The sequence below is a fragment of the Macaca mulatta genome, chromosome 18, assembly GCF_049350105.2.
Source record: "Macaca mulatta isolate MMU2019108-1 chromosome 18, T2T-MMU8v2.0, whole genome shotgun sequence".
Taxonomy (NCBI): Eukaryota; Metazoa; Chordata; class Mammalia; order Primates; family Cercopithecidae; genus Macaca; species Macaca mulatta.
The window spans coordinates 82,732,485-82,758,357 of record NC_133423.1 but is presented as its reverse complement, the minus strand read 5'-3'; the positions used below and the strand labels follow the sequence as shown (position 1 = coordinate 82,758,357).

General features: G+C 43.7%; 1 protein-coding gene across 4 annotated transcripts in view; it reads right to left on the bottom strand.

The window, feature by feature from the left end:
* Positions 1-25,873, bottom strand: part of PIEZO2 (piezo type mechanosensitive ion channel component 2) — a 471,722-nt gene that overhangs the window by 17,965 nt on the left and 427,884 nt on the right. For 2 of the 4 annotated variants that reach the window (XM_028838161.2, XM_077975334.1), the window contains 11 exons: positions 25,660-25,719; positions 22,617-22,783; positions 21,706-21,872; positions 15,194-15,358; positions 12,263-12,673; positions 11,338-11,596; positions 9,020-9,202; positions 5,683-5,935; positions 4,572-4,704; positions 3,216-3,363; positions 2,898-3,112 (listed from right to left, as the gene is read on the bottom strand). In XM_028838161.2, the coding sequence (XP_028693994.2) occupies positions 2,898-3,112; positions 3,216-3,363; positions 4,572-4,704; positions 5,683-5,935; positions 9,020-9,202; positions 11,338-11,596; positions 12,263-12,673; positions 15,194-15,358; positions 21,706-21,872; positions 22,617-22,783; positions 25,660-25,719 (2,161 nt within the window). The remainder of the gene's footprint in view (positions 1-2,897; positions 3,113-3,215; positions 3,364-4,571; positions 4,705-5,682; positions 5,936-9,019; positions 9,203-11,337; positions 11,597-12,262; positions 12,674-15,193; positions 15,359-21,705; positions 21,873-22,616; positions 22,784-25,659; positions 25,720-25,873) is intronic. The other 2 variants (XM_077975335.1, XM_028838162.2) reach the window with 1 other exon arrangement.

Genomic DNA, 25,873 nt, shown 5'->3' with positions numbered 1-25,873 from the left:
CCAAAGTTCATTTATAACTTCTGACAGCCTTACTGTAGATTCCACCGGATTTTCTATATAGACTGTCATATCTGCTGCATGATTTTACTTCTCACTTTCCAATCTGGATTTTGTGTGTGTGTGTGTGTGTGTGTCTGAGTCTCACTCTGTCACCCAGGCTGGAGTGCAGCGGTGCGATCTCAGCTCACTGCAACTTCTGCCTCCAGGGTTCAAGCGATTCTCCTGCCTCAGCCTCCTGAGTAGCTGGGTAGCAGGGACTATAGGTGCGCAACACCACATGTGGCTTTTTTTTTTCTTTTTTTGTAGAGATGGGGTTTCACCATATTGGCCAGGCTGGTTTGGTCTCTAACTCCTGACCTTGCGATACTCCTGGCCCAGCCTCCCAAATGCTGGGATTACAGGCTTGAGTCACCGTGCCCAACCCAATCTGGATGTCTTTTATTTTTACTTATTTTGCTGGCCTGGGATTAGGATCTAGTATCACCATTCACTGGCTGAATGACTTTGGGGAGATCACTTTTCTTTCTGGGGTGTATCTATCTTAATCTGCAAAATTAGATAATAGGCTTGGAAGGCGTTTTAAGATGTCTTTCTTCTCTGAAATTAACAGTTTCTGTGAGGGTTGGTGAAGAAAGCCGACATGATGTTGTTAAACATCAGAAAAAGTATTTAAGTTCATCATTCAGATACTTCAGGTGTTGAATTTGGTTTATTTCTCTGATTTAAGAGGGGCAGATATAATTAAATATTTGTACTGAAAAATATATTTTATGTATTCTATTTTAAATACCAACAAATAATATTCACAAAACTCTCCCGAAAAAAATTATAATATTTGTACAAGCAGTGGCCTTCATCTGAATTATTATTACAGCCTGGGCTATATTTAATCTCCCAATATATGGTGTGGAATGGAGAACTTATTGGGCTATTGTGTATCCTCTGGGTAACAATCCTTTATTTATTTACTTCTACTGTAGACTCAGGAAAAAGTATCCCAATTCTACTTTCCTTTAAAAGTATCTGCATTGTCACCATTTATTATTATAAAGCAATAATTCTTATACTGAAATCGAAAGGGCAGAACCTATATACTCAGACAAAAGCAGCCATTAGGCTCTGGCTACTGTTAGAAACAATTTGGATTTTCTTAATAGAAATTACACTTGAACTGGTTTATTTATAAGCCACATACGTAAAATCCATTTTTTTCATTACTTTCTATTCATACTTCCCAAATGATATCAGGCTGCCTGTTTGATAATGTTATTCATAAGACTTGGCTACAAATGACTCGGAGGTGTGATCAAAAGATCAAATTTACTGTTAAGCATGAAGACTTTTCAGAGATACTTGAGGATGTTTAAAATAGTACATCATTGACTGGGCACAGTGGCTCATGCCTGCAATCCTAGCACTTTGGGAGGCCCAGACAGGAGGACTGCTTGAGGCCAGGCTTTTGAGACCATCCTGGGTAACATAGTGAGACCTCATCTCTACAAAAAATGAAAATAAAAAATAGTCAGGAGTGGTGATGTGCACCTGTATCCCCAGCTGGTCTGGAGGCTGAGGCGGGAGGATTGCTTGAGCCCAGGAGTTCAAGGTTGCAATGAGCTATGATCATGTCACTGCCCTCTAGCCTCACAGAGTGAGATTTTGTCCCTAAAAACAATAAAACAAAAAACAAAAAACAAACAGCTAGCATGTCGTAATCTGGGAGCGCAGTTCCAGAGGAGACTTTCAGAGCCACAGCAGATGACAGCAGCTTCACTGGATTAGGTACGTGGGTCCCCAGGCCAGTGACGAAGAGTTGTAGTTTGCTTGTGTACATAAAATCAGATATGCTTGTTAAAAATTTCTATTCCTACTACATCATATGGACAGGGCCACATTCACCTTCTGCGGAGCCTTTTCTTTCGTAGCCTGACAGAGCAGACACTTCCCATTTACAAAACTCCACTGTGTTTTTCTTTGCCGACCTGAGCGGATCGTTTGTTCACGCATGAGCACCAACAGTCATAAGCACTGTTTCGCCTGGAGGCGTGGGGTGGGAGACGGTCTATAGAGAAGTGTCATCTGAACAGCGATCTGGAGCGTAAGGAGGAAGTAGACTTTGGGTTGGAGGCTGGGGAGAAGGAGGCTCAGAGGGAGCAGAGCTTGGAGATGCCAGGCACACCGGGGAACTGTAGGTCAACACCCTTTCCTTAGGGTTCTAGGAGAGGGAAGCACAGTGGCCACTTTGAAGGATCTTACCAGCCCTTTCCTGACAGCTTCTGGCCGCCCTGACCAGCAGCACTAGTTGTATTAACAGCAGCAGAGTCCAGCAGGATGGGTCCGCCTGCTTCTCTTACCATGAGCTGAGACACTGCTAGGTGCTTTCAAACCCCGCTGCAGTTAACCCCCACCAGTCTCCTATGCGGAGACTCTATCATCTGCTCCCCATCCCGCTCCCTCTATCTCTTCTTCTATCCATTAAGCAGCCTCCATTTGTTCATCTATTTCTTGCATGACTTAGTCTCGTGCCCTCTCTCCCTCTCAAAAATGCCCCCAAGACCACACTCCACTTTACCTCCACCTCTGCTAAGGTGGAGAGAGAAACACAGCACAAAGACCCTAGGTTTGCTCTGGTCATAAAGGCTGTCACCTTTCTTATTTATAGAAACCTTATTTCTACAAATGTGGATAAAGTCTAATTAAAATATTTTTGAGGAATCAGTTCACACTTTGGATTTGCACTGACTGTTGACCCAAACCTTTGGCTTTTGCTACCCGTAGCGCTGCTGTGCCAAGGCTCTGCCTGCGGCGGGCAGTTCTGCTGTGCAATGCACGTGAGTATCACCTCAGGAAACACAGTTGCACGGAGGTGGGCTGGTGCCTGCGGCTTCTGAAGACCTTACCTCTCAGTCACACCGGGTAAGATGAAGAACATCCAGAAGTGAATTCCGAACACAAGAATGACCTGGAAGATGACCTTTCCCAGTACCGTCTTCCTGAGGTACAGGGCTCGGTCCACCACCATGGTTCCAAACTGAATGAGGACCATCACCAAAAACGGCCCTGGGACCTGGTCCTCCGACAGTGAAGAGGTGATGTCTGCAGCTGCTGAGTGTTTCTGGGGAAGAGACAACAAGTTCATGCCCGAGAGAGGCAATTCATGGGAAGGAACGCCATCGCTGTGGGTCAGGGCGGGTGCTGTGGCCTCTCCCCCAACCTACCCCAAAGGCCCAAAAGCCGAAGACAATGATGATGAAGTCCACAGTGTCAGCCAGGAACATGAGCACATACACGTCAGTCACGGCGCTATAGTCCGGGTGGATGAGGTTGTAAAAGAACTGTTTGATGGGCACGTAGATCTGCAGCGTCCTGCAAGATGGAGACCCCCACCCCCAACCCGCTTGTTTCAGGAAGGGCAGGATGGCAGAAATGACCAGACACTGCCATGGTGCCATTCCTCCGCATTCTCCTTTCCAGTCAGGTCCCACCTTCCTCTCTCTGCCTCAGGACAGTCCCGCTGTGGACGGCTCCTGTTCTAACGGACAGTGTATACACGTTTACTGCCAACATAGATACTGCAGCCCTCTCTGCTGATGGCACCACAACCCTCTCCTCTTGCTTGAAGGATAATAGAATGGTATGATGCCCTGGGAACGAGGTGTTGGGTTTGTAGCCTGATTCAATTGCTCACTACCTGCAAGAACCATGAGCATGCCATGCAACCTGTGTTTAGTTTTCTCATCCGTAAAACTGGAGTGATAAGAAGACCTGATGCCTAGGGCCAAGGTGGGAAGTAAAGGAGGGAATGCATGAGGGTGCTCACACTTGGAGTGCTCGGTCCATGTGTGTCTGAATGTGCGATGTCCCTGCTCCTCCTGTTTTAGGGCCTCTGTCCATCATGGCTCCCACATACTGCCCTGGCCTTTTATCTGTGCCTTGTTCTGTGCCTCAGTGCGGTGCCCTGCTGGCTCTTGCTCCTCTGTCTAGCCTTTGCCCTATCTTTGCTCTGGGACCTGCCTTCAGTTCAATGCCACGTTCGGGTGCCACTGGCTCTCCTGCTCTCAGAGTCTCTGTTCAGGGCTCCACTCCCAGCTGGCAGTCCCAGTCCCATGCACCACTTCCATCCCCAGCAGGGGGAGGGACCTGTGTCGTTTGCTGGGGAACAGGTGTATGGCCACGGACAAAGCATTTCCCCACCGTGCACTTCTGTCCCCTTCTCAGGGTAAGAGTGCAGCTCTAAGGCCCTTCCAGCATTGACACTGTAGTCCTCTCAGTCTGGCTGGACTTCCCCACGATCATGCCTAAGAGTACAATCCATGAGCCCTTGAAATGACCCATTTTCTCTGTTTGAATAGAAAAAGCATGTGCATAAATGCAATGGATATAAAATGAATCACGCTTACGGAAAAATGATTTTTAAAAACTAGACAAAAAGGGGTAATTTCATTCTGCCTTATACAGGTAACATTTGTGACACGAGAAGTTACTTCTCTGCTCTTTGCCCCTGGTTTATAGGAAATAATAAAGCCCAAAACCGTAAAATAAAGCTCACATGCCAAATGTTCTCATGGACTCACTTCTTTATGGTAAAGGCCTTTGCTTTGATTAAATGTTCTTGAAGCTTTTCCATATAAAGTTCCCTTTTGCTTTTTTGCTTAATACTCAAAACGCTGCTTCCTTTCTGACTGCTGTTTCGGGTGCTTGTGCTGCCTAGAAATAAAAAGAGATCAAAGATGGATGGTGAAGCCCGGGGTTTGTTCTCCTAAATATCCCAGAAGCAGCCCTCAGAGCCCACACGGTGGAGGGACAGCTCGGCACTGTTTGGGAGGATGAGTATGCACGGATGCATTTATGAATGATTACTGAGCCCTTTGGGATCTGTCCTCTCAACTCTGCTCCCATTGTAGGCCTGTGGGGTTTAACACCCCGTGGCGGCTCTTTCCTGGATTGTTACGCAATCTTTGTTTCAGAAGTAAATAAACTGGAAGGATAGTTTTTATTGTGCTAACGGGGGTACTAGGATGCATGTGCTCCAGACAGGATGCCCCATGTCTGTTTTCCTATCCTAGTTTCTCTAATTATAAAATGAACATGACATAATCTGCCAGTATCTGCCTCAAAATCAGGTTCTGAAGATGACTATACACCACTGCATGGAAAGCTTCAGACAGGAGCCCCATAGATACAAAAGCTTAGTGATTCCAAGAGGGGCAGCTGTGAGGCGTATCTACTTTCTGATCATACTTGTTGTTTAGGAAAAAATTAATTATTAGACTAGGAAATAACCGTAGTTTGGCTAAAAGTTCTCATCAATTACATCTAAATATGTTTAAAAAATACAGTGTGATTGACAGCACTCTGGACATGCCCTGCAAATTTTTCGCATGTAACAAAAATTATCATGAGCCTGGCGTTTATCAGGTACAAGGCAGTGTGCCGGCCATTTTTCACAATTATCTGAAACTTCTGTCCTGAGATACAATAAGGTGTTTTGGGTAAAGGGGTGACACAGCTGAGGCAGGATTTGAACTCGAGTTTCTCTGATTTCGAAGCCCTTTTCTTTTCACATAACAACGTCTGTCTCTTCATAGCACCCAGTACACTCCCTTGCCCCAGACCCACAGGCACGAGAAAAACGAGGCCACCTGGGGCCTAACTGCAGCCTAGATACATTGTGTTGACAGCTACCTCTTTGGGATCTGTTTGAAGAAAAGCTGGATCTCTGGGATGGCTCGGAGTTGCTGCTGGAGCGCTTCCTCCGGACAGCTGTCTGCTGCTCCGGGAAGGTCACATGCACTGACTCCACGGATGCGGCCAGGTTGATGGACTTGAGAGAATCCGAGGAGTCCCTCCTGCCATGACCGAGGGAGAGCTCATCATCTGATTCCTCCTTGTCCATGCCACTTTCAGTCATGTCATCTTCATCCCACAAGCCGTGGCACTGAGAAAGCAGGGACAGGGACAAATGAGGCTACTATTTCAGGTGGAACCCTTGGTATTCTGTCTTACAAAATCTCATCCAACAAACTGTCCTTCAAGATTAGAAAAACAGGTGACAGGGTTTGGCTGTGTCCCCAGATCTCACCTTGAATTCCCACGTGTTGCGGGAGAGACCCGGTGGGAGGTAACTGAATCATGGGGGCAGGTCTTTCACACGCTGTTCTCATGGGAGTGAATAAGTCTCATGAGATCTGATGGTTATAAAAAGGGGAGTTTCCCTGAACAAGCACTCCTCTCTTCGCCTGCCACAATCCAAGTAAGATGTGACTTGCTCCTCCTTGCCTTCTGCCATGATTGTGAGGCCTCCCCAGCCATGTGGAACTGTAAGTCCATTAAACCTCTTTCTTTTGTGAATTGCCCAGTCTCAGGTATGTCTTTATCAGCAGCATGAAAATGGACTAATACACAAGAAAAGAAAGCTTGTCTAGAGCTTTATGAGGGTCCCAGTAGGGAAGAGATGTGTGAGTGTAGACAATAAGATTTTAGCTGATAATTAAGGTGGAGACAGATAGCTTTTGGCAGATGGACTAAGGATGAAATTACAGTGACTTGACTTATTGGACGGAAAGTCACCCTGATGACCTTGCTGCTGTCGGACGGAGCTCTCCCCTGAGCTTTTTGTCTGGCCATGCATGTGCTCCCCAAGACATTGCCTAGTCCTCTCTCTGACTCATACGTGGAGGACAAGAGCTCCAGGCCAATTTGTCAGAAATCAGTTGGTCAAAACCAACTCCGAGAATGATCAATGCACCAGTCACTCAATTGATAGATGATTCTTTTTTTTTTTTTTTAAGACGGAGTCTTGCTCTGTCACCCAGGCTAGAATGCAGTGGCGCGTTCTCGGCTCACTGCAAGCTGCACCTCCCGGGTTCACGCCATTCTCCCACCTCAGCCTCCCAAGTAGCTGGAACTGCAGGCGCCCACCATCTCACCCAGCTAATTTTTTGTATTTTTTTAGTAGAGACGGGGTTTCACCATGTTAGCCAGGATGGTCTCGATCTCCTGACCTCGTGATCTGCCAGTCTTGGCCTCCCAAAGTGCTGGGATTACAGATGTGAGCCACCACGCCCGGCCTGACGGATGATTCTTAAATATTTATTTGTAAATGTGTTATTCTTAAACATATTCAATGAATATATTCTTATAAACCTAACATTTTAGCTTTTCATAATGGGATTTTTCAGTTTATATCGATTTCTTCCCAATTATTTTAAGAGTTGTTTCCTCTTTGGCCAACATTCATATATTTAGATTATTTCACAACTTTCTCATAGTATATTTACTTGTTTGCCAATTCTTCTAATTATTTATCAAATATACAGCAATTTGTATTAAATAGGATGGTTTCAAGCACTTTTGAAATTTCTGCAGCTTTAATTGTTTGGTTTTCGTGGCAACATTATATGAAAGATTTATTTTTTCAAAAGCTGTGGGGTACCTTGTCTTCTTAAGAAAAGATTTATCATTCTAAAAAGTATTTTTATATCTTTAATTAAAATTTTAACATAATGCCATTACCTCAAATCTCATATACATTCAGATATTTGAAATTTTCAGAAAAAGAGTAAGAACATCAATAAGAAACACCAAGATTTTATATGTTTTAAATATAAAATTGCAGCAGTTAAGCCATTTGAACATTGATGAAAAGATAGTAAAAGTGCCTAAAGAGTTATAATAATTTTAAATGATACAAAAGAATGCAAAGGTTGCAAGAGAATTCTGAAGTGATCAAAATTACACCATCAAGTATTAAATACCGAAATTTAAAAAATGAATTTCTAAGACTGAAAAAACAAGGTTAATACATTTATTCATATGTTCATAATAAAAGTCAGTATACTAAATAAATTCAAGTAATTAACATATCCATCAAAAGAACGGTGGCTAACTGGTTTCCTTAGATACATAGCTTTAAAAAACCTGCCACACCCCAACGACCCAGCTAAGGCTCCCTCCAAACGGAGGTCTTGGGTACTTTGCAAAGTGATGGAAGCTAGAGTGAGGAGGTTGACCAGAGTACACTCAGATGAAACCGAGTTTGAAATAGCTCACTGAGCTAGGGCAGAAGAAGTTAAACACACTGTTACATATCTATGTGTGCATGTATGTATATGTACGTGTATGTATTAACTTATGCCAAGCCTTGTTCTAAAAAGGATTCTAGGGACTAAGAAAGATACTCCTGGATAAAAGGAATTTACAATATTTTATATAAGACAGAAGGTTAAGGTGAGAGAAGGAAAGTAAGGTTGTAACAAGAGGTACATTCATACATAAAATGTATGCTATGCAATAATTTCTGTTTATTAGAATTAAGTGGCACATTTACAGGTTTAGTTTATAGTTCACAGCATGTGAGAAGGAAAAACACACGAAGTTGCTCAGAAGGACAGGAGTCCCTGAGGCTGAGGCAGGGCCATGCTGTATAAAGGTCCTTGTCCAGCAGGATCATGAGTGGCCTCCTCCACAATAAGCAGGAGAAAGCACAGCTCTGGGTTTCAGTGGGCAAGTTAATATGTGGTCTCTCACCAACAGCTAATGGTTTCATGACAAGAAACTACCCAATGAAAGCAATTCTGCTAGAAGGAGGGAGGCTGAAGCTGGGATGGAGATGAGACAATATGATCCACGCACATTGTGGCTCTCCGATGCTCTGGCTTAAACCGGAGGCAGAATTTAGTGTATCTGGCCTTAGAATACTGCACATCATTCAAGCAATGTTCCACAAAGTGGATTCATGATTATGCATTTAACCTAGGTTGGAAACATGGGGAAATATTCTCCCAGATTTATTGTAAGTTCCGTTATTGAGTACCACAAGTGTTGGAAAAAATGTCCACTAAATGAATGTAACTTTTTCCTTTTCTCTTTTAAAACAAACAAACAAACAAAAAAAACATATGAGTAGATGCCAACCACCAGCCCCTCAGCCCCATCACCAATCCTGATGTCCAGGACACCTAGGACGATTACGGGGACTGCAATGGCCTACTTGAACTGATTAACTGTTAACATGCAGTACCTTCAAAATTGATCGATGAAAGAACAGAGCCAGGAGCTGGATGAGGTCATAAAGGACATAACCTTCCTTCTTCTCCACTCCTATGATGTTTGGGGGGTGGTACGGTTTATCTTTGTTCACCTCCGCGTTCTTATTCCAGGGAAAGAACCCAAATTGGAAGAAATACTTGACTACAATTGCCACCTACACACAGATGACAGAAATTTAAAAAATTACTCCTTCTTTTAGGAATAGATATACCTGTATATTGGAAAGAGCAATACGACAATTAAGAAAGAGACCTGCATTTCACAGTTTTGATGGTAGGAAAGCACATAATTGTGTGGAATAGTAAAGTATCATTCTCGCAGACTCTTGACTTCACAACAGAAGCAGTGCCTGGCTGTCACAGTGTCTTCCACTGTAGGTCTAGCAAGGCCAGTCGGACGCCTCAGGCCACTGCTTTGATTGGTCATTTCCTCTTCTTTTGAGGTGTTGGCATTTATACTGATTTAATTAGATATTGATGTAATTACACAGCTATTAAATATGTTATTTAGGGAAACCTGAACAGAACATATTCGTATCTTTCTAGTTTCTGTACTTCTTTAATTTGCAATCTATCACATGGTTAGATGTATGTAGTTTTCACTTTCCTCATCATATCTGTGTGCCACGTTAGTCTGGGAGCCACCAAATAACAGAAATGCATATTTGCTTTCTATTCATCTTTGTATTCTGGTGTGTAGCAGGGTTCTTGGTTTCTGACATGTGGTTTGTATTATGGAGCAAATCAACATTAAGAATTTCCCGCTTACTTCAGTCCTCAGTGCAATGTGACAAGAAAAGGGAGAGCCTCAACCTAACTTATATAGAAATATTTTATTTTATATTTTTTAGAGATGAGGTCTCAATCTGTTGCTCATGGTGGAGTGCAGTGGCACAATCATAGCTCACTGCAACCTCAAACTCCTGGGTGCAATCCTCCCACCTCTGCCTCCCAAGTAGCTTGGACTACAGGTGTTTGTACACCATGCCTGCCTAATGTTTTTTATTTTTTTGTAGAAATGGGGTCTTGCTATGTTGCCCAGGCTTGTCTTGAACTCCTGGCCTCAACTATCCTCCTGCCTTGGCCTCTTGAAGTGCTGGGACTATAGCCAGAAATATTTTATTTTTAAGGTGAAAGCTATACAAGAGTCTCTTGTTCACTTTTCCACATTCTTGGTACTTCCTCTTACTTCAGCCCTAGGTAAGAAAGGGAATCTGATAAATGTACCCACATTGTTACAGACTGGCACCCATTCTCTAAACGGGCGGGCAGTCATTTACATCCTGAAGTGATGTTACTCTTTATTTTCCTTATGGAAGTAAGATGCATGCTATCAATACTTTAAACCAAATACTTTTGAGATGCTTTACCGTATAGCTTTGTTTTAATTTTGCTACTGAATTACTTATAACCTACAAAACTTCTAGGCCTTGGGTGTGCATCCAGCATGAGCACTGTCATTTAAGAAGTAATTACAGCACTGCTGAAAGTGAAAACTTTTCCTTGCAAGTCAGGGAAGAAAATCCGTCTCTTCGCAAACCTGAGAACACAAAGCACCATGGTTGTCCAGGCACCAAGAATATCGAGCTTTTTTGTTGTTTAAGTCCCTGTATGGTTTTCAGGGGCATTCGTGATCCTGTCTATGTTGAACAGGTCAGGACAGAAAGCAGGAACATAAGAGTGAGCAGAAGGCTCCTCATACCCCACATGGGATGAAAACAGGCTGGCATCCACCCTTCAGACGCTAAGTGGGTGCTTATACGATTTTGCGACACATGGATATTTACTTTTGCGTTTAAAAATGAAAAGTATGTATGATATATTCAAACTACGTCCAAAGTGCCAGAAGATATCATTTAACACAGGGTCCATTCACTGAACCCCCTGTGACGCCAGGCATTGCGCTTGACTCTGCAGAAGCCTGTAGGCATCTCAGTGGTTAATATTGTAGGTCAGGCAACCAGGCTTCAAAAGTGTCCTCACCCCTCACCAGTTGGGCAACTTTGGCCATTTAATCTCATTGATACTGTGTCCTTATCTGTTAAAGGGGATTAAGCCAGTACCCACCGTATGTGAGGTGTGAAGTGTGAAAAGAGTTTTAGAATTGTGAGTGCTAGGTAACTGCTGCTGCTGACGATTTGTGTATCTAAGAATGTCTATGGAACTGCATGTTCCATGTGAAACTGGGATCAGGGCAGGCCCACCTCGAGAGAGGGCACAGGGACACAAGGTACGCTTGACCTTGCATAGCCGCCTGAAGCTATCCACAAGGGTCTGCGTCCAGGCCTACCTCGGTATAGACAATGGCCATCATCCAGAACCGGCGGCTGGGCCTGGGGACGGACAGCATGGCCCAGAGGAAGATGAGGATGGGAAGCAGGAGCGTGATCATGGAGGCAGAGACCATGTGGTTGAGGATGATCACGAAGTAGCACACCATTTCTGAGCGGGCCACCAGGGTATTGTACATGGCATAGAAGAGCAGCAGAAATCGGGGCTGCCCCACGTAGAATTTTTCGGACTCTTCAAGCTCATCATCGTGAAACATCCTGTTAAAGTAAACCACATGATAATATGTCTATCTTTTTTCTTTGAGACGGAGTTTTGCTCTTGTTGCCCAGGCTGGAGTGCAATGGCACGATCTTGACTCACCACAACCTCCGCCTCCCAGGCTCAAGGAATTCTCCTGCTTCAGCCTCCTGAGTACCTGGGATTACAGGTGCCCACCACCACGCACAGCTAATTTTTTCTTTTTTTTTTGTATTTTTAGTAGGGAGGGGGTTTCACTATGTAGGCCAGGCTGGCCTTTAACTCCCAACCGCCTCAGCCTCCCAAAGTGCTGGGATTACAGGCGTGAGCCACCATGCCCGGCCATGCCTGTCTTTAATTTCTCCAAATCACTGATTTTCATTTAGCACTATCCTCCCTGCTGTGTCCCCCACTTCCTATGTCCCCGTTTTTCCTTCAGAGACAACCTAATATCAGACTTTATGATAGAAAGAAATGTCAACACAAGGCTCTGGGTTTTGCTGGTTCTAGAACCAGTCATGGAGTTTGCTTTGTACTTGCAATGCAAAGAGTCTTGGAATTGTCTGTCTCCTCTCAGTATCTAGGTGAACTTTTTTCTGTATATGAATTTTTCTGTATACAGAATGAGGGCATATATTTAAGTGGCGACTCACGATACGTGTCTGAGCTGCTCGCTGGACCCTTACTTGTTCAGGAGCAGCTCGCTGGCCGTCAGCTCATGCGTCAGGGGAGGTAAGATGCTGGACCCCAGCTTGTCGGTGCGGCTGTCGTCCGGGCTGACGGCCATGTGGTTCTTGCCTGCAGAGTCGTCCTGCGAGCCGAAGGACAGATGCTCGAAGCTCACAGCCTTGCTGTAGGAGGGTGGGGCCTCCACGTCCCCGTCCAAGGTGGAGAACTGTGTCAGCTCTTCCTCTGGGGTGAGGCTGGCCTCCTCAGCACCCACGGCTCCCACATCGTACCCGGCAGCCTCGTACTCCTTGGCCTCCCTGGGCTCAGGCACCGTGCTCCCTGCCTCCTCCTCCTGCTCAGCCTCCACCTCCTCAATGGTCTCAGTGGTCCCCTGGCGTGAGTACAGCATGGTGCACTGCGTGGGCTCGCTGTTGGGAGAAAGGGTGGGCACAGAGCCCCTGTCTTAGCATCCACACTCCTGGGGCTCTTTCCCATTCCTGAGAGACCTCATCAGAACTCCTAAGGAAATGCCCCATTTTTTCCCCCTGCATTCCATCTGCTTTGTTCTTTCGGTATAATCACTCCTGTTCCGCAGACACTGCAAACAGCAGCCTCTCCAATGCAAATGTTGACATTGCACACACACAGTTTAGAACCAGAGCCAGTCACATGGCTCTCAAAGAGCAGAACCCGCCCCCGTAACAAGTGTAGAGTATCCAGATTCACAGCCTCGGATTCCAGAGTCTGTTTCCGTATCAGCAAAGTACAGTTTACCCACTGCTCTGTCTGCTTCAAGGCGGGGGCATCCCTGCAGGGGAGAAGCTCTGAAGGTTTTGACCAAGAGCTAAGTCTTAGCAAATAGCTATTCTACCCTGCATCCTGCACAACAGACTCACCTAGACCATGAGGGGGGAATGGGAATGATTAAACATTGGCTACACTGGACAGCTGTGTGCTTGATAAAACATGCCAGCCTTCTGTCATGTTTATTCTTCCTGCTTTTCCATCCTTTGCCTTTTTTGCATTTCTGTGCATCCCGTCTATGGAATCGCCACCCTCGTCCCAGCTCCCTGCACTGTGCCCAGGGCTACCCTTCCACACGGGACTCCAGCCACTCTCCCCCCACGTGAGCTCTCCTTGGCCCTTCTCCCTTCCAGCTGCCCACTCCACCCCAGGGTGCGCTTCTGTTCTTTCCTCCCGACTACTTTACTTATCTTCTCCTACCAGTTCCTCTTTGAGCGCTCCTTTTCCAGAAGCTTCTCTACTCTCATCCTCACTTCCTGCCTTTGGCGTTCTGTTCTTTTTTCTCGTATCCTTTGTCTCCTTCTCTTGTTCCTATATTCTTTTAACTTTCCCTGTCAGATCCATGCAGACAAGGTTGGCCAATGACAAGAGGGCAGCCAGTGACATTCATGGCTTGCTCTGCCTCAGACACATCCAGCCATGGAGGGGAGAGGGGCAAAATCCACCTGGAGACTGGGAATCTGTCTTGGATGTGGGAGGATGTGTTAGACTCTGAAATATGTACTCTTATCTGGATGGCATGTGTGACCACCTGGGTTCCATAAACACTGAGATTCTCAAATGCATAGACTGCACCCATGTTTCTTGTCACAGACACCAGTATGGACATATGGATGAGTGAACGAATGGATGAACCTTGGCACAGCCGTTCACGGCATCCTGTGACTGAAGAACCAGATGGGCCTGAGCTTTTGATGCCCGCTCAGGTGTTCAGAATCCCCAGGGCTGTGTCCTTGAGTGCGCACATCATGGAGGGGCTGCTGAAATGCCAGGCCAAACCCGATTTCTGCTAAGACTTACCTCAATTAGATATACCTCCTAGGAAGGCCATGCCATTGACCCATTGCCCAGGCAACTTCCAGACTACTGGAGCCAACCCCACACCAGGTCTCACGGCTATTAAGACCGTCATCAATCCTAATCATGCTCGCTTTGGTTTGGATCTCCTGTGGCACCAAGGGGCGGAAAGTACCTTCAGAGGTCAAGAAAATGGACTGGCATGGCAGGCACATGCCTGCCAGAGGACTTTGTCAAATGGCCAAGGCACTCCCATCAATGCCAGTGCCAGCGTACTGCAGGGCTGCACGGAGATATACAGCTGCCAGAGAAAAGAAGATGCCCTCTGACTTGCCACCGTGAGCAGTCAAAATGTAACTTGTTTTGGATTGGGCTGTTTTCATGTTAGGAGAAGCACAGTGTAGCTGCTGAGTTCAGTGTCTCCCCCGACCATCCTAAGGCAATTCAAAAAGAGTTTTCGGGTTGTATGCAAATAATTTTATTTCTAAATGAATACTGTTTTAGGGTAGGATTTCAGAGAACTTAAGCCACAGTAATTTTTTTCCCCAAAATAAAAGTTACAGGCTACAAAGGTGATGCACTCTGCTGCATAATATTCTTTTTAAAAACCAACGGTAAACTATATTCTGACTTTTATGTCAATTAGGCAAATAACATGCAGACTTATTCAATATTCACTGAAAATGACTACCTACGACAGATTTTTAGTTTTCTTCCTACTGCATGCATCTTTTGGTTAAATGATGAGAAGAAGTTTTCTACCTTCGCAAACAGAGTTCCCCCTTTGAGCAGTGCCCACAGAAGCTCTAAGTTATGGAGGAAACATGCGTATGTCTCTGAAAATGGAAAGTGTGAAATACTGAAAACACAGAGGAGAATGTTTGTGATACGGATTTTTAAAGAAACTCCTAACAGACAAAAACTAAAGAGCGGTTAGTTTAATATAATGCTGTCCTGAGAACAATTACATCTCAGAGAGGGCAGTGGTTATGCTTCTGTCAGTCATGCAGATTCTAAAAATAAAAATGAAATAAAAACATACGTCACAAGAACTTGTATTTGCAATGACATAAAGGGGGGGAAGAGGTGATTAAAATGACAGAACAAAGCATGCACAAGTTAAGCACCTTGATGCTAAACTGCCACTGTCAGCTGATGAGGAGGACATATCCATGCTGAGCATTTTACGGAGCCTAGGCCGAGCACGCTCACTTGTTTTAGGAATTTCTTGTCCATCTAAATCATCAAGGGTGGACTGCCTTGAGAACAGCATGGTTGCTTCAGTGTAGCAGCTAGCAGCGCAAACAGTTACAGAAACACAGTGTTAAAACACCAAGTTGTACACATCAGGTTATACACGGATCGACTGACCAACACACTGCCATGCAGCGAACCACACATGACACCAACACCACCGACAAGGAAGGCCGCCGCAGCGGGGCTCGGGCGCGGGGAAGGACCTGTGTGCACAACCTTGAAACACACGAGCACTGGGTTTTAAAAAACATATTGGCTAGTGACACGTTACAAAACGGAATCTCTGGGTGGGACTAAGAAATGAGGAGTCCCAATATTTTTCTCACAAAGTATAATGTATGTAATTATAACTTCATAACAGAGGGTTTTTTTAAATGAAAGAAAATACGCTTTATTTGGAGCTTGCAGTCCTGAGTTAAGAGCATTTATTAACCAATTTGCTTAAAAAGAAATAACTGCTCATGTAGAATTTACATAAAATATTTCAATCTTTTTTTTTCTTTCTAAAACACAGTCTCCAGAATTAGAGAGGGGAAACTCAGGAATGACAACAAACTGAATTTTGCACCCCCGTTTTGGAGTGATATTCAGTTAAGCCAAATGAGATGCTCTGCGTGTAGTTGGGATGCTGGTTTAATATGCAGTGGATATAAACCAACATCAGAAATAAAATAAAAGGCTGTAAAGGAAAGAACAAAGGAACTTGAGCAATGGCAGGGTCATTTTGTCTGTTAACTTTTCATTTTGCCTAATTTTTCTTCTGGATCATGTTTTAGGGCTTGGTGGATGCCATGATGGAGAGAACCCACTGCCTAAAATCCTCATCTCCTGGTACCCAATGGAGCAGTGACTGGCGAAGGAGGATGGCAGATCCAGGCCTAGGATGCTGCTGGGTGAGGATGCTCATGAGAGGAAGCACACAGAGGTGTGACACAGGCATCTTTTCAGTTCCCACACATGGTTCAACCCCAAAGAGGGACAGATAGCCCAAAGATCCTCTAGAGAAAGCAACCAGAATACTTATCTTCCAACTTGAGTGCTCATGGGCTGGCTGACCCAGGGAACAGAAACAGACCCTTAGAGATACAGGATGCCTGATTTCCAGGCTGAATGTGGTAGGCTGAATACTGTCATCAAGTGAACTCACTAGGAGAGTACTAGGTGCCTGGCCTGCACAGCCATACACTGTCAGTCAAGGATCCTGAGGCAGGATGGAAGATGTTCAGGATGCAGTGACCACTGCAGGCCTGGGAGGAGCGAATTTGAGTTACTCACTCATGGAACCTGTTAAAAGAGTTTTTCAGGTCCCATGTGCTGGAGCACAAGCCATAACTGCTTCAGTGGGGCTGGCCATGCTGCTGTGCATGTCACAGCTACATGGCCAAGACAGGGGCAGGCAGTGAGGGCGATAAGCCTGTGAGCAACAAAAATACTCTCTAATAAGGACATGGAGGCTGGTTTTGCTTTGTTTTGTTTTGTTTTGCCCCAACTCCTTTAGATGTCACCATGTCACCATGTCCTGGATAAAATGAGGAGACAATGACAAGATAAATAGAACAGCATTGGATGAACACAGTGAGGACTAGGATGCTGACATTAACTGGATGTTGGGTTTTAGACGAATCAGTGCCCCTTTCTGGGGCCCCAATTTTATGTTTCTGGATGAGGGGACTTTGCATTTCTGTATTTCATTTAATATTTACAGAGATGTAACCCCATAGCCTGTGCAGTCTCCTGCAGCTTTGCTCAGGTTTTCTTCATGGGAACTGATGGTTCTAATTCAAAAGCCCTGTTTATCTTGTTAACTCTTGGATGGAGTTCTCAGAACCTACAAAATCCCACACAGTTGGGTTCCCTGTAGGACAACTAATACGTAACCCAATCCAGGACAGTTTAAAAGTGAATAGGAAGGGGAGGAAATGTATAAAAATAGGCCCAGACAGCAGGCCCAAGGGGATGGCTGCCATCACCTGCCTGATGGGCCCCCCGCTGCGAGCACCCCAGGAACACATGGCAACCCCTCAGAGGACATATTTAAAATATTAACCACCTCCTACCTAGGAATGCCCCTCAGAACGTTAACTAACGTTTTCTGTAGCAATTTAAGCTAATATATTTTCTAGGAAAGTAGATGTTATCTGATTACATAAAGCAACCATTAAAAAATGTTTGCCATTTTACATCTGGATTTGAAAGAAACCATGACTCTTCTCTAAGTCAAAGGGACTACAAATCCACCTGTTAGGATCCCACCCAGACTCCGTCTACTGTCTGCTTAAAGGTAAAATTCATGCCACTGGCCTCGGAGCAGGGGCCACGAAGGGCGCTGGCCACACTGGGTGAGCGTAACCTCACTGGGAGTGGCAGCCTCCTGGCCACCAGACCCTTCCCAGTGACTTCCCCCGCAGAACATCTTCTAGGGAGGGTTACTACCTTTCCAGCAATCAGCGTGGCTTCCTGGAGACTACAGTGTAGACAAATGATTATCTGGAAATTTGAAAGTTTCTAAAGCCTAGAAATATGGCTCACTGCAGAAAAGGACAACTGTGGTAAATCCTTTACTGGCAACAAGATCGGCCCTATTCTGTCTCCCCTTTCTTTAGGTTGAGAAACAAAATAAAAATACATTAAAACCTAATTCTAAAGGTGCTGGTTTCCTACTAGTTATTGTATTTACTGACTGACCATTTTAAAATTGGGGGGGGGGATATTTTGACAGTCTTTGTCAAAAAGCAATCGATGGATTTAAATATCGCCTAACTCACAATTTTTTATCAAGAGTGTGGTTTCCTATTTGCAACCTTAGGTCAGATTTAAAGGCAGTTACTTGATTTTATTTTAACCAGTTGTTTTTCCTGCTTAATTGTGATTTATAATATTTAATTTCTTAATGGGACATATTGTCCATTGTTACGCAGTTAAATGTCATAAAGATGGGATTCACCTATGTTTACTTTATGAAAAATTTATTTTCAATTCACCTCTGAATATTCTCTGAGGCCACTGATTCAGAGTTTGGTTCTACAGCATCTGTTTTCAAACCAGGCTCACGTGTGATACTCAGGAGGTCTATAAAATCCTTGAGATGGTGTGAAAAAAATTTTTATCTTTGTATGATTTTTCCCTGTGGGAGACTACTTCATGAAATTTCAAAAGAGGTTCATTAAAAATGTCACCAATTACTGTTAGAGTCATCAGAAATTAATGAAGAAAGGCTATTCTATTCGTTACCCATTTCACTTGCCACATTTGGAGATTCAGGTAACAAAAAAATCTCTGTGTATTACAAAATGAACCTAGAAGGGAGGTTAAAATAAGGCATTTGAAAAATTTTACAAATCACATGATGGGGCAGCATATTTTCTTGAAGAAAGATGCAAAGGTGCAGTATTCAAAGTCAATGCTACGCATGTATATGATCGTATTCTTCACTGCGCGGGAGGGAACGATTCCAGTTGAATATGATCATGACTTTCGGTTAAGTTCCCTAGAGCTGTCTGAACCTTTTATTTTAGAATTTAAAAGTAATAAAGACATAGTTTGGATCAGACCCAGTCCATATTGGATATATACAGAGCAGTACAGTCCAAAGCTGAGAGCAGTGGGATGCGTGTGAATCTTACACAAAAATAAATGAACAAAGAAACATCATTTGGGACATGTACGTGTAGAGAATCTCAGCATTTCTTTCACCCTATCATGCTCTTGTTTTTCGAAAAACGGTTGTTTGATCATGAATAGTTCCTACAGTGGGTAGATTTAGAAATGTTTAGATACCCAATATCCCTTTGTTCACCCTGTAACTAGGAAGCAGCACCAGTCAGCATCTCGAGTGCTCACTACCTTTGGACAAATCTTGGCTCCCCACCCACCCTGCTGCACAAACCTGTAGGCTGTCACAGACCTGCCCATGCAGGGTCCCTGTAGGATTAAGGGAGGACCTAGCTGGACTACTTAAGAACTTAGGTAACCTGGGGCTAGACATGGATTTTAAGTTTTATCATTAAAATGAATTAAGTGCATTGAATTAAATTAAAGAGAGAATGATTCAGTTTAAATACAACGATCAATTGATTGTTGCAATAAGAATGAATTTAATACTTCTGGAAGCTTCTAAGTAGAACAGTTCTAATAGTTTTCAAAAAATAAAAATAAAATTCAAACTAAAGAATGACTTTTGTCTGAATGGAATCTGTCAAAGAAGACGACAGAAGCTCCCCTTTCAAAATGTTGATTGTGGGAGGTTTCCAGGAAGACACAATGAGACTCTGGTAACACTCACCAGTGGAAGAACATGATATTAAAAGTTCTCTTTGTAACTTTTGATATTACTAATGGTTTCAGAAATTAATAATTGAGAAATATGCATATTCTTGGGTAGAAAGAAACTGAAAAATAAAGTTTTACGATGACATAGTTTTCTAATAATCAATTATTTTATTCTATGAATTAAAGCTTTAAACTGAATCTCAATTACGAAATAAATGTTTGACCTTGAAATCATAAAGAGTTTCTGTCCTAAACGTTTCTTCTTTCCACAAAAAAATACAATAGATGAAATGTCTGTCTTTGAAACTCATAAATAAGCAAAGATTATTAACAAATTAAAAGAAAAATATAGTCTCTTTTATTATCCCTCAAAAGATTTTAAAAGAATCAATACCTATTTTAGGGGGGCAGGCAGGGATATATCCATGCACAGTGTTATTTGCACAAATATGACTTCTAAATCAATCTAGGCATGAATGCATATATTTTAAATTAGGCTTAGCATACATCTTATTTTAAAACTTGGATTTTTACAAAATATATGTATATATTTTATTGTGTATATATCTCACAAAGATCTTTTCATACCAATAAATATGGACCTGCATCAATAATAATTATTGGGTAGCAAAATAATAGGCATAATTAGAGAGGCTCAAATACAGGAATGCAGCAACAGTTAAACAGCACTTTAGAGTAAAACTTTTTTTTTTTTTTTACCCATATCTCCTCACTCAGTCCAATGTCCAGTTGTCTATTTTGGGTTTGGTATCAATAAAATGGTCTCAGCTCCCTTCCATTTCATCTGGAAATACATCCAGCAATTGTGAAGGACAAATACTTTTCCAGGTCATTAGTGCCTTGCTATAAAGTGTGACTCTAAAGCCATCCAGGAGTTTCTGACCAGCAGTCAGAGACACCAATCTCTAGTGTCCTCCCCAGGGCAGCATTTAAGGAGGTAATGGCCTTATCTCAGTTCTTCCTAGGCTAAACCATTTAGGGGACTACTCTTATCTTTATATGCCTCTCCCAGAATCGCCCAGGGCTTGGCACAGAATAGCTGATACTCCACAAGTTTCATGAAAAAAGTAAAACATGAATGTTCTCGGTGATACAATTCTTTACCTGTGAAGGTGGCTATAAGGTGTAATTCACTCGTTCTAGTTCTTCACCCTAAACAAGGCAATTTTACCTCCTAAGACAGGGACTTCTGCTTTCACTTAGAATCTAGCTCTGTACAATTGTCACCAGCTACCTAGAACACTGCGATGCAAAGAATTCTGAGGCTCTTCTGGGACAGGCAGTAAGCTGGCCTGTGGTGCAGGAAGAGACAATGAGAGACGGCACACTAGGGTGGTTGAGAGCTTGGGTTCTGAGCTAAACCACATGATTTTGGATTATGGGTCTGCTTTTATGTACATCCTAGCTGTGTGACTTTGGGTATGTTTCTTAATCTCTCTGTCACTGAATTCTGTCTTTGCAAAACAGGGATAATAATAGCATGCATCTCGCAGGGTCTTAGAGGATAAATTGAGGTAACCCAGGTACAGTGCTTAGTGCTGGCCCCTGGCGAATCCATTAGTACTGTGTCATCTGATAATCCTGTTGTGAAACAATGCATACGATAGTAAACTCAGAGAAGATAGAAGCTAACAGAATACTTTTTGGGAATTTTTATTACAAACCTTAAGGTAACAATTCTGAAGGGAAAGATCAAAGATAGCAACAGAAGTAGAAGACCCTAATGCAGAAGACACTTTGTGCATCAGCTAGCTTGAAAGGCAATAAAGATGTAACCCTTGACACAAACAGTAACTCTGGGGTTGGGAGGGATCATTCTTCCTTGCCTCCAGCTTGGAAATCTCTATACTGTGCCTTTGGGTCATACAGATATAGCTAATCGTGTCTTACTGATACCAGCTTTTATCTGGTTCCTTCTAGGCAAGGACAATGTTCCTTATAGTTGTTGTACAGATGGTGACAGCTGGAAGAGGGTGGGGGTCCATGCATGGTTTTGATTAACTTTCACCTCACACATTCATTTCTTATATTTGATGACATTCACCTCATTTACCTTTGTCAAAAGTAAACCCATTGTTAGAAAGTGAAATACCTGGAGATACTGTCATGTGAATCTAAACTATCCATCCTGTGGGCTGTCTGTGCACCTGAAGCAGCTCCGGGTCGCTCGTCAATGGTGTCCAGTCCCGACTCTCTGGAAAGGTTCATGATGTGGTTCTGATAGTACATGTGGATGCTCTCCCGAGTCGGAACGTTGCCCTGAGGAGAACGAGACATTGCCACCGTTCCTATGGAGGCGCCTGCCTGTACAGCCACCCCGCATTTCTCAGCGCAGACAGCTTTTCATACCCAAGCATGCTTGGATAAGGATTAGGACCATGCTAGGCAAGTGGGGATTGACGTCGACTCATTTCATAAGTGGTTTCCAACATTACTAGGTAGATCTAAGTAAGTGTCTTCTTATAGGTAGATAATTTTGCTAAATCATAGTAACTTTTCAAGAAATGAACTATTATTTTTAAATACAATCTTTAAACCATATATTTTGTTGTTCTGCGTATGTCCTATGTTTTCTTATAAAAAAGTTTCAGATCAAACTTTCCAGACTTCAGTGTTCAGGAGGGAGAAAAAAAAACACCACTTTCTACACTTTCCAGACTAAAACTATAATTATTTATTAACTATACGGATACAGAACAAGGCAATGTCTGTACACCTGCAAACTGTGGTGAGGGGAGGGATAGGATGAATAAAGTTGCCCTTCTGTGATGTATGTGTGTGTGTGTGTGTGCGCACGCGTGTATGTGGTGCACGTGCAAGCACATTTAATTATTTTAATTCTTAGTGTGGAATAGATTTAAATATACAGAAAAGCAAAGGGGTTATGCAACAACTGCCTGGAAAGAAAGTGTTTTGTCTTATCCTACCTGGAGTTTTGGACATTGACTTTTAATGTTTTCTTAATGTGGGAAGGAGCAAAAAGAATTGCACTAGCAGTATTACCTTCTTAATTTCTCTGGTCAGCATGCATCGCTCAATTCTCAGAACTGTAGATATATCAATATGCTCCCTTGAAATGGAGTTAAGCCAAGTGGTGAAACTGTCCACTGTTGCCAGAAATAGGACCCAGGTAAATTTCAAAATATTAAATATCCTCTTGATGATATTGTCTAGGAGAAAGAAAAGCAACAAGATGCTAAAGGAACAAAATACCATTGATTTTGCTTTTGTGCAGAACAGCGATGTTTTACCAAAAATTGGACCTGGCTCTTGCCCTGTGCATCTAAAAGGCATGTGACTCAGATACTCATCACGCACAGAGGAGAGCTGCCATGCAGGAAGCTCTCGTGGGGCTTTGCACACATGCAGTGGCAGACCACATCAGGATAGAACTTGTAATCTTTAGTGGAAATAGCAGGCAGAGCAGCTCCCTATGAGCTGACCCTGAACAACATGGGTTTGAACTGCGTGGATTGTTTTCAGTAAAATTACACCAAACGTGCCTGCGTCTCCCGCTTCCCCTTCCACCTTCTCTCCTCCACCTTTTCTGCATCTGCCACCCGAGACAGCAAAACCAACCCCTCTCCTTCCTCCTCCTCCTCAGCCCACTCGAGGGCAAGACGACGAGGATGAAGAGCTTTATGATGGTCCGCTTCCAGTTACTGAATAGCAACTATATTTTCTCTTCTTTCTGATTTTCTTCATGACATTTTCTCTAGCTTCCTTACACAATATCTGCATATAGTGACATCTGATGTTCTGTGTGAGAATGTTTCCCGCCTGTGCTGTCACTACCTTGGCGACGCCTAAACCTCCTTGAAACTGTGTCACACCTAACAGTCTTCCATGAGGTATGTTTAGGAAGCAAGGAAAGGAGAGGGTATCTTTTGCTGACAAGGAGGCACAGGAAGAGAACGGCCGCTGCTTGAAGCTGAATGAAGCGAGTCGCTGTGGCCACTGAAGAGGAGATGCCACGAGCACCGACGTTTCCCTCTCCACCCCTCCGCACATCCTCTACAAAATCTCAAGCAAGGTATGTATTTCTCACACTCGTTCGGATCGAGTCTCTAGCTGCTCTGTGTAGACACAAAGGTATGTATTTCTCACACTCGTTCGGATCGAGCCTCTAGCTGCTCTGTGTAGACACAAAGGTATGTATTTCTCACACTCGTTCGGATCGAGCCTCTAGCTGCTCTGTGTAGACACAAAGGTATGTATTTCTCACACTCGTTCGGATCGAGCCTCTAGCTGCTCTGTGTAGACACAAAGGTATGTATTTCTCACACTCGTTCGGATCGAGCCTCTAGCTGCTCTGTGTAGACACAAAGGTATGTATTTCTCACACTTGTTCGGATCGAGCCTCTAGCTGCTCTGTGTAGACACAAAGGTATGTATTTCTCACACTCGTTCGGATCGAGCCTCTAGCTGCTCTGTGTAGACACAAAGGGGAAGCTTGGCTCTGGAGGATGAAAGGCTGGGAGTTACACCCATCAATGAACTTGAGCAGCTCCTTATATTTTCAACACGTATTTTTCTTGTTTTCACAATTGTTTTCTTAGAAAGGATGAAGATGAACGTTATTACTGCATGGTTTTGCTATGGTAGGCCTGATGGTAAGGCTGCAGCCGCTGCACTGGGGACGTGAGTGACGTGTGCTTTGTGAACCTGGGTGACGACTCACCAACAGGGAAAGTGAGGACTCGAGTTTAACTACAGGGGCAGGAGGACACCAGTGGTTAAGAGCACACACTCTGGATTCAGACTCCTTGGGTTCAAATGCCAACTCCACTCTTTAGTAGTTACATAGGGTTGGTTAATACAACTAAGAGATTAAGCTGGTTAATCTCTCTCTGCCTCAGTTCCCTGTTTTGAGAGGGTTAAACTAGTTAATATACTCCAAACTCTCAAAAAAGTGCCTGAGAAACAAGACACGTGATCTGAAGTGTTGGCTGCTGTTACGGTGTGAGGCTTTGCAGCAATAAGAGTGTCCAATTACCTAGAACTGAAAGTCTGGGTTTGAGGACTGGCACAGCGGAGGGCATTAGGTGGCCTTCAGTAAGTCTCCTTTCGTGGCAGCAGAGGGCAGGCTTGAAGCATTTGTGTGGGGACACAGAGCCTGACGCCTGGTCTGCTGATAGACAACTGCACAGCACTCCAAAGCAGACAAAGAAATGGCATGACTAGAAAGGGCTAGAGAGCATCGAGTTCATTTCATTTGGAGGCTTTTGCCTTTTTTTCTTCCTGCATAAAGATACCTTCCTCCAAATCACATACTATCAGGAGCCCAGATGGCACTGTGGCTGGATCGGGAGTTAGAAGACAAGGGTTCTCTCCCTGACTCTTACCTGTGGAATCCAGAACAACTCACCAACCCACTGAGCCTGGTTTTCCTCTCCTAAAATGAAGAGTTTGACCCTAACCTTCCAGTGTATCTCTAATTTCCCCAGTCCTACTTACCTCTCATTTACCTCCTCCTTTCTGTGTTTTTAAAAAATAATTGCCAGTACTTTTCGTTTCTGACGGCTTCCATGGGACATTAAGAATTTGCTCCCTAAAAGCCTCTTTCATAGATGCTGGCATAAAGGAATTTACAAACTGAAACTAATTCAACATTTTATCCAACTGCGTAAAGTCCAGACCTACTTTTAAGAGTCATTTTGTGGCTGGGCGCGATGACTCACGCCTGCAATCCCAGCACTTTGGGAGGCCGAGGCGGGCGGATCACGAGGTCAGGAGATCGAGACCATCCTGGCCAACACGGTGAAACCCCGTCTCTACTAAAATCTTCAAAAAACTAGCTGGGCATGGTGGTGGCGCCTGTAGTCCCAGCTACTTGGGAGGCTGAGGCAGGAGAATGGCATGAACCCGGGAGGCGGAGCTTGCAGTGAGCCGAGATCGCGTCACTGCACTCCAGCCTGGGCGACAGAGTGAGACTCCATCTCAAAAAAAAAAAAAAAAAAAAAAAAGGTCATTTTGCAATTTCAGTGGAGATGAGATTCCAAGGGATACTGATTATTTTCGCTTATATTTATCTTTATTTTGTTACCTGGTCCATCAGATTTCTTTTTGATTGGTTCATCCTCCCGATCTTCCCATTCCACGGGACCTGCCAAGTGTGTTCAATAAAGATGAGTTAAATTCCATTTAGGGTGAATTAAATGCCAGTGTTACTCTTCTAGATTAAAAGGAATTTTATAATTAACTCCAGGACATTCTGTCTATTTTAAGAGTTCCTCGGGAAAATTTGCTCGAATTCATAG